Below are 9,427 nucleotides of genomic sequence, written 5' to 3'. Positions count from 1 at the left end.
GTCATCAGCCACGTCATGGATCTGCTGAGTCGTCCGACACGTCACACTGAATCTGCTGAGTCATCGTACACGTCATAGAACCTGATGAGTCATCAGACACGTCACCCAGAATCTGCTGACTCATCGTGCACGTCATGGAATCTGATGAGTCATCCGACACGTCACCCAGAATCTGATGAGTCATCGTGCACGTCATGGAACCTGCTGAGTCATCCGACACGTCAGGGAATCTGCTGAGTCATCGGACACGTCATCCGATCGGCTGAGTCAGCAGACACGTCATGGAATTTGCTGATTCATCGGACACGTCATCCGATCCGCTGAGTCATCGGACACGTCATGCGATCCGCTGGGTCATCGGACACGTCATCCGATCCGCTGAGTCATCGGACACGTCATCCATCCGCTGAGTCATCTGACCCGTCATCGAACCGCTGAGTCATCCAACACGTCATCGCATCCGTCGAGTCATCTGACACGTCATCCCATCCGCTGAGTCAGCTGACACGTCATCGGAATATGCTGAGTTATCGAACATGTCATCAGTATTGCTGAGTCATTGTGCACGTCATCCAGGATTTGCTGAGTCATATTGCACGTCATCCTAACAACTGATTCATAATACGTCAACCCATATTGCTTAATCATCGGTGGTTGTTCTCACACGTCATCCCAATTTGCTGAGTCTGCTTACACGTCATTGCTGCGTGCTGAGTCGTTAACCTCGTCAGCGTCACCACCGTCATTAGAACCAGTCATTTACCACATGACAACTCCCTATGAGTCACAGGGCACGTCATTCTCTGAGTCATCGCTTACAGTGGCAGCCGGATGTAAATCGAATCTTCTGAAATATTGGCCGAGTCATTTGAAGAGTCTCCGGCCACTTCATTTATACGCGGCTGAAACAATCAGCCTCCTCAGTCCTCACCTTCTTGGTCGTCGTCCAATTTTCACAGACGGCGGCTTTCGACGATCTTGAGCTGTGATTCGCCGATAACGACAGTGTCATGTCAGCAGTCGAGGCCGATCGCGTTGCTTGGAAATGTTGTGGAAGAAGTCAAACCGTAGAATGATTTTCTCTGCAGGTATCCTTTTCGCTTGCGGGTGGAAAAATCAGGGATGGTGGGGAGGAGGAATTGGAATTTTCATCATTTTGTATTCTCAATTCTGCTTCGAGGTCTGAGAACGAATTAAGTTTGAAGTTTGGGGAAATTGTAGTATATGCTTTTTCCGGCAGTCTCGAAGTTTGCCTCAACTTATATTTCCTACTCAAAGCTCTTGTCACAGCTACCCCGAACCAAATCCTTATCCAAGGCCTACAAATCCATGCCCATCTAATTAAACTTTGATTGTCCCATGACCTGAAGCATAGGAACCATTCGATAAATTTCTATTCCAAGTGTACAGTTTTTTCTGATGCCCGCAAGCTGATTGAAGAAAGTCATGAACCAGATTTGGTTTCTTGGTCCTCTTTGATATCTGGGTATGCTCAGAATGAACTTGGGGAAGAGGCCCTTTTGGCTTTTCAGGAGATGCATGTATTGGGTGTTAAGTGTAATGAGTTTACCTTCCCCAGCGTGCTTAAGGCCTGCTCGAGTACAAAGAATTTTATGCTAGGGACACAAGTTCATGGGATTATTGTGGTAACTGGATTTGAGTCTGATGTTTTTGTTGCAAATACGTTGGTGGTTATGTACGCAAAATGTGGTCATTTTCTAGATTCGAGGAGGTTGTTTGAGGATATCCCAGAAAGGGATGTGGTTTCTTGGAATGCTTTATTGACAAGTTATACTCAAAGTGATTTTTTTGGGGAGCAATGGGGTTATTTCAGGAAATGATTTCTAGTGGAATTAGTCCTGATGAGTTTAGTTTGTCGACTATTTTGAATGCTGCGACAGACCTAGGAGATATTGGTCAGGGAAAGAAGGTCCATGGCTATCTGATAAAGCTTGGATATGAGCGTGACCCGTTCTCATTGAATGCACTAGTTGACATGTATGCAAAAGTGGGAGATCTTGGAGATTCTCTAACTGTTTTTGATGATATTCCAGAATCTGATATTGCTTCTTGGAATGCTGCCATTGCTGGTTGTGTATCTCATGATTATCATCAGATGGCCTTGAAACTGTTTGATCATATGAAAAGATCTGGGATTTATCCTAATATGTTCACCTTATCAAGTGCTCTTAAAGCTTGTGCTGCATTAGGTGTCCAAGAATTGGGTAAGCAGTTTCATGCCAAATTGATAAAGATGGAGATAATGAAGGACCCCTTTGTTAGTGTTGGCCTCATTGACATGTATTGCAAATGTCGTTTGGTGAAAGATGCCATAACAGTTTATGATTTGATGCCAGAAAAAGACTTGGTTGCTTTGAATGTCATGATTTCTGGCCACACACAGAATGGCGAGGATAGAGAATCCATAACCCTATTTGTGGAGATGTACAAGAAAAGAATGGAATTTGACCAGGCAACTTACTAGCAGTGCTTAATGCAATTGCTGCTTTGGCCGCTATTACTATCTGCAAACAGATTCATGCACTTATTGTGAAGTCAGGTTACCACGGTGATAATTTCATTTCAAACAGTCTTGTTGATTCATATGGAAAATGCAGGCAGCTTCATGAAGCAGCTCGAGTTTTTGAAGAATGCCCCATTGATGATTTACCATCTTATACATCAATAATGACAGCTTATGCTCAATACGGACAAGGTGATGAAGCATTGAAGCTCTACCTGAAGCTACTAGACATGGATCTTAAGCCAGATTCTTTTATTTGCAGTTCTCTTCTTAATGCTTGTGCAAATTTATCAGCTTATGAACAAGGGAAGCAAATCCATGTTCATGCATTGAAAACTAGGGTTCATGTCAGATGTTTTTGCTGGGAATTCACTTGTTAACATGTATGCCAAATGTGGGAGCATAGAGGACACTACTCGTGCTTTCTCTGAGGTTTATGACAAAACTGTTATCTCATGGTCTGCAATGATTGGTGGACTTGCACAACATGGTCATGGTAAAGAGGCCCTCCATTTGTTCGATGAGATGTTGAAAGATGGTATTTCTCCCAATCATGTAACATTAGTCAGTGTCCTTAGTGCGTGCAATCATGGTGGTCTTGTTAATGAAGCTGAATGGTATTTTGAGACAATGAAAGAGCAGTTTGGCATTGAACCGACACAAGAGCACTATGCTTGCATGATTGATGTCCTTGGTCGAGCTGGGAAATTGGATAAGGCAATGCATCTCGTTAATAATATGCCATTTGAAGCTAATTCCATGGTTTGGGGGGCACTTCTTGGAGCTGCCAAAATTCACAAGGATGTAGAAATAGGGCAACGTGCTGCCGAGATACTATATACTCTTGAACCCGAAAAATCTGGTACCCATGTTCGTCTGGCAAATATTTATGCTTCAGCATGATTATGGGAAAATGTTGCAAAGGTGCGAAGATTGATGAAGACAGCAAAGTGAAAAAGGAACCAGGGATGAGCTGGATGGAGGTAAAAGATAGCATATACACATTCACAGTCGGAGACAGAAGCCATTCTAGAAGAGATATATGCAAAACTCGAGAAGTTAGGTGAACAAATGGTCAAGGCTGGGTATGTTCCTAAATTAGAGGTTGACCTGCATGATGTTGAAAAGCAAGAAAAGGAGCTGCTTCTTTCATATCACAGTGAAAAACTCGCAGTGGCTTTTAGACTGATTGCTACTCCACCAGGAGCTCCTATTAGGGTGAAAAAGAACCTTCATATTTGTTTGGATTGCCATTCAGCATTCAAGTACATTTGCAAGATCGAATCAAGAGAAATCATTATAAGAGATATCAACAGATTCCCCCACTTTAGAGATGGATCTTGCTCTTGTGGGGATTATTGGTAACATTATTTGAGCCTGATGCATTCTTATGGTGCTAAAGATGCAAGCCACTCAGAATGTAAGTGCTAAAGGCCTGTGTGATAGAATTTTCTTGGATAATCTCATTTTTCTTGGATAATGTGGAAGTGTGCTAAAGGTGTGTGACAAAATTTTCTCTATTTCTTTTTCTTCTATTTGTTTCCTGATGTGGGTGATAGTGAGCTTTCTTCAAAAGTTTAGGGGTTGTGGTACCATTTTTTTGTTTTGTTTTGGTTAAAAAGGTTTTGATCTCTATTAATGTTTTCATTGTGAGGTAAAATGCAACTAGCCCCTGCTAATTAGAGAGTTCTTGTAATTTCTATAATGTAGAAAGTGAAGGAGCTGCATAGGCTATATTTTCTTGCAGATTTTGTAGATAATCACTATATGAGAAAGTGTGATTGAGTTGCTAAACACTGGATCTAAGGCAACTATAATTCTTCTCATGGGTTTATGGATGAGTATATGTTTTCCAAGTTTGAGATTGGAGAACTTCTACAGTCTGCATCTAAAAAGATAATAATGAAAGTATAATGTGGGATGCTCCACTTTCTCAGATAAGTCTACCCAAATAATGTTGTTTGACCTTATAATTAGTTCACAATGTAACAAATCAACCAAATCGAAGAGCAATATAAAATTTGGTATGTATTGAAACTTGAGTGAAGACATTTGATTTCCATTTTAACTTTTATATAAATTCGGTATTCAGTTCAATTTTGCTTTTTAGTTGTACTCAGTTTTATTTGGTTCTATTAAGTATTTTGTATTGAGTTGGTTGCAAAATTCTAGATTCATTTAATTATGCATGTGAACATCATTTAAGTCATCTTTAAAACTTGTGCTAGAAGGGAAAAATATGTGAGAGACGAGTCACATGGAGACATCCCGCATATTGTCCAATCATGTTTGAAGTTTGCAAATAAATTGTTATGGTTTGCATTCTCACATGCATAATGACTTTTTCCTTTCCACTTGTTTGGGAAAGCTTCAGCTCTCCAGGGTGATTGTAGACATGGTCTGCTAGATATCAAATTCAAGCTCATGCTCCTGCCTGAGTTCATAAAAGGATCTATGAATCTTCAAAGCAAATGCCTAGAGTATTTCATTTTCAATCGCTTCCCCACAAAGAATTCTGGATCAATTTTTTCCAGGAGTTTATCCCAGATGGAAGGGACATTGGACTGTGTATCTTTACCAGTGACATTGAGAGGTGTTTCTCCATTTTGTATTCATGAACATGTCCTTGACGCACAAGCTTAATCTTTTATTGAAGTAAAATATGGAGATTTTTTTTCATTTTCATATATTGATGGTTGGGTAATTGATCCCAAAACTCCATTTGGTCCTAGTTATGGCACTATATTGAATAACCAACTATCATTAAAAAGAAGCTACTTTTTTATATATCAACATATCTTAATCTTATTCTAACCAACGCTTGTGTCTCTGTAACTTCAGGAATTGTTCTTCCGGACATGCATGCTTGTGGTTCACCTAGTTGAAGAATATCCAGTCTGTGTCAGGTTGTCCTAACGTCCTATTGGGCTGGAATGGGTTGGATGGCTATAAATGTCACTATGTTATGCTATATACCCCATCGCTCACTATGCACAAACTTAGCATCCTCCTTCTATTTCTTTTGAACTTTTACTTCTTGTTTGGTCTGCATTTATGTATTAAACAATATTTGCAGAATGGTGCAACCGACGCTTATGACTAATGTATTCGGCGATTTTTGTTGTTCATTTGTTATGCGTGCATCCTACAATATAGAAGCATCCGTTTTTTTTTTTTTTTTTATCTATTTGGCACTTGTTCAAAGTGTTTTGTGGGAATACATCCCACGCGTAACTCTGGTACCACCATCTTTATGGAGTACGGGATGTCATTTCGAAATATACAACATACTAATATACCTTTTAAACCAAAATGCATCAGAGGCATCAAGTGTTAAGCAAAAACCCTCAACCACTGTACATACAAGTGCAGAGTTGCGTAATGATAACGTTTATATTGTTCAACGTTTGCGTAAAAGACATAATTTCATGCACATAATATGGGTTACGCAATTTGCCTCGCTCCTAAACAATCGGCCATCTTCTGCCTTCCACCCTTTATCGGCGATCGTCATTCGTCTTCCGAACTTGTCGCCAAATCAGTTACCTCAATCTCCCCTTCCACTTGCACTCTCCTCGAATGTGACCCAGATCCGCCGTGGCTGCATTCATCCCCGTCTTCAGACGTGGTTGCGTCAGATGCAATTATGTCATCGCCATAGAAAATCTCCTTCATTTCCCACCACCTGTGTTCGCCCACGTACCGATATGCCCTAGCGAATGGTGTGGCCTAAGTTGGTCGGGTTATGGCATGAGAACAGTACATTTGACAAAGTCGTTGGTATGGTAGCGATTCGACATACAGATTTGTAAAGCGAAGTTTGAAACACATACCCGGAATATTCTCCTCCAGTCATAGTTGTTGCCACTCATCCAGTTCGTGTTTCATTCCATTTATACACCGATCCGCCAGAACTTTTCTGAAGGTATCGTATCGCAACCTCACGAGGCGAAGTTTTTTATTGTAAAAATGCATCAGCCATTGTCTTCCGACGAACCTATTCACCTGGGCGGCAGCGTAAGTCAACGACATCATATTCGTCCGTCGTCGATCCGACTGGGACCTGCCCAGGTGTCACGGGTTGCCCATTCACTAGGCCCCGTGACGCGCACTTCGGCCACTCAACCGTTCTACATGGCCGACCACTCAGCCTTCATCGACAGACGCTGGACAACCAACTAGTCTTAGAGTCCTAGGTGTAGGCCTTTTATTGCTTTGTTACTGCTTTGTTATTTGCTTTCTGTTGTTTAGATTCCTCAAGGGGACGTTGTACCTCTTGAGTTGCAAATTTCAGCTTTTCTAGTGTCTAGTGTAGACAATAGGATTTATTTTTTTAAGCCTATTATAGGGGGGAATGAGTTCAAGAAGCTTGGTTTAGTGACGTGTTGGAGTCCCCCTCAAGGCGAACCCCTTGCTCTAGCATCGTTGATCGCATTTTCAGTTCAATGCAATTTGGTTTTCTGAATCCGCGTGCGCAATTTACTGTTTTGTGATTTGTTCCTCCCGACTCTGATATATTCGGCGCGCTGCATTTGTGCCGAGCGGAGGTATTGGCGGACGTAGTCAGCGGACTACTAGCCACACGACGCGCTGTGTGATAGGCGCCTCGTGAGAGGTGGTATCAGAGCCTCGTGCCACGATGGGGCCGAGGCGGACCGCTACTGCTGCGAGGGCATCGGGGCAAGATCCGGAAAGCCCGCGACATGCCGCAGCTTCAACCAGCGAGAGAGCTGAGAACCCGGAGGACGGACACTCCCGGTTGGTGGAATTGGAGACGAAGGTCTCTTCTCTAGAATCTGAGATCACGGTGCTGAATTCGGAGTTGGACGAGTGTCGGCACGTGATTCAGGAGATGGCTGGCGTATTCGGGAACGACAGCATTGCCGATATGCGGCGTGACATGGAGCAAATGGCCATTCAGATTGGGTTGCTCCAGCGTGCAGTGGGTAGCACGCCTATGGTTGCTCACGACCCCGGCGGTAGGCTTCGAATACCAGAACCGAAGGCCTATAGCGGTGAGCGTGATGCGAAGGAGGTCGAGAACTTCCTCTTCGACATGGAGCAGTACTTCCTTGCGGCAGACGTGCGGGACGAGGCAAGGAAGGTTGCGACTGCGACCATGTACCTGACTGGTGACGCAAAGCTGTGGTGGCGGACCAAGTTTGCGGGAATCCAGGCTCATCAAATACAGCTCGACACGTGGGCTCTTCTACGGGAGGCGATTAGAGAGCAGTTCTTCCCCGAGAATGTGGAGTACAATGCCAGGAGGGCATTGCGAAAGCTTGAACATACAGGTTCCGTGCGGGAATATGTCAAAGCTTTCTCAGCGCTGATGCTGAACATCCGAGACATGTCGGAGGCAGACAAGCTGTTCACTTTCATGGAAGGCTTGAAACAGTGGGCGAGAAACGAGTTGCAGAGGCAACGAGTGACCGATTTGAGTTCGGCTATTATAGCGGCCGAACGCTTGGCATATTTCAACCTGGAGACTCAGAAGGATAGGCAAGCGACGCCTAGTCCTGAGCGGAGTAAGTGGAATGGGATGAAATCGTTCAGAAATAACTTCAGCCGAGGTGGGGGAGACCAGAGGCCCCACTCTCAGAATGGCTCACAGGGCAGTTCAGACAGGAACAGGCCCCAGGAGAACAAGCAGGGAGCACCCGAGAGGAGGAGAGGGTGTTTGATCTGCGATGGTCCGCATATGTATCGGGATTGCCCGAAGAGACAGGTGTTGAATGCATTGGCAACGACCTTTACCGACAAGGTGTCGTCCTCAAAGAGTGTGGAGCCACAAGCAGAGGCAGGTGGTGAGAATGACACGGAGGAGGATGAGGACAACTTGGGGGCCGTGAACCAATGGTGCAACACATTCTCTACGGTGGCGGCGAAGAGAGTTGCGCCACCCCTTGCGAAAAAGACCATCCCGGCTCTTACTGTGGAACAGCCGGAAAAGAAAGAAGAAGAAGTTCAGCCCCGGATTCCTAGGAAGAAAGGGTTGATGTTCGTTGATGTGAAGATTCATGGCAAGCCGATTCGAGCCATGATCGACACTGGAGCCTCTCACAACTACCTTGCGAGCGCCGAAGTGGCGAGACTCGGGCTCGTGCTGGAGAAGGGAGTTGGGCGTGTGAAGGCGATCAACTCGGCTGCACAACCCATTGCCGGTGTAGCCAAGTCTGTGCTGATTAAGGTTGGTGCTTATGAGGGCAAGACCAATCTTTCTGTTGTGGCAATGGACGACTTCAAGCTTATCCTTGGGCTTGAATTTCTACGGGATACACGCACTGCTGTCTTACCTCATGCCGATTCGCTGATGATGTTGGGGGCGAAGCCGTGTGTCATTCCTACCTTGGCCGGACGTACTGGAGAGAAAAACTTGTCGGCCATGCAGTTTGAGAAGGGGCACAAGCAGGACGAGATCTCCTACTTGGGTACCCTTTGTTTTGAAGAGATGGAAGAGGTGTCAGGGCCCACCCCGGGCGGTAGTAAGAAACTATTGGGGGAGTCTGAAGACGTGATGCCAAACGAGCTGCCTCGGAAGCTACCACCGAAGAGGGCAGTGGATCACGAGATCGAGTTGGTGCCTGGCACGAGACCGCCCGCTAGGGCACCGTACCGAATACCGCAACCTAAGCTTGTGGAGCTTAGGAAGCAGTCAGCAGATGCCTTGAGCCGCAGGGCGGACTTGGCGAACTTGGAGTCGATAGCAGCGCTCTCTTCTAGCGCGGCTGCTATCTCTACGAAGGATCAGGTGCGGGAGTTACTACCGAGAGATCCCGCGGCGCGACGCCTGATTCGGCTTGTCGAGCAGGGCAAGGCTCGACACTTTTGGATCGAGGATGGATTGCTGATGACCAAGGGAAACCGCGTATACGTTCCGAGAGGCGGGGACCTACGGAAATC

At 45.0% G+C, this 9,427-nt stretch overlaps 1 protein-coding gene and 1 pseudogene across 3 annotated transcripts; both read left to right on the top strand.

Annotated features, from left to right (window-relative positions):
• On the top strand, nt 778-3,739 carry LOC110012145 (annotated as a pseudogene).
• Nucleotides 3,808-5,652, top strand: LOC105164249. Of its 3 annotated transcripts, none has more exons than XM_020694695.1 (3): nt 3,808-4,022; nt 4,899-5,117; nt 5,366-5,652. In XM_020694695.1, exons 1-3 carry the CDS (start codon nt 4,004-4,006, stop codon nt 5,407-5,409), a joined length of 282 nt encoding a protein of 93 aa, XP_020550354.1. In that variant the 5' UTR covers nt 3,808-4,003; the 3' UTR covers nt 5,410-5,652. The 3 variants fall into 3 exon arrangements, with proteins under 3 accessions (XP_020550354.1, XP_020550353.1, XP_020550352.1); XM_020694694.1 differs by having other exon boundaries at nt 4,893-5,117; XM_020694693.1 differs by having other exon boundaries at nt 3,812-3,944.

The sequence above is a fragment of the Sesamum indicum genome, linkage group LG6, assembly GCF_000512975.1.
Source record: "Sesamum indicum cultivar Zhongzhi No. 13 linkage group LG6, S_indicum_v1.0, whole genome shotgun sequence".
Taxonomy (NCBI): domain Eukaryota; kingdom Viridiplantae; phylum Streptophyta; class Magnoliopsida; order Lamiales; family Pedaliaceae; genus Sesamum; species Sesamum indicum.
The sequence above is the reverse complement of the archived record's forward strand: the minus strand, read 5'-3'. Positions and strand labels throughout refer to the sequence as shown.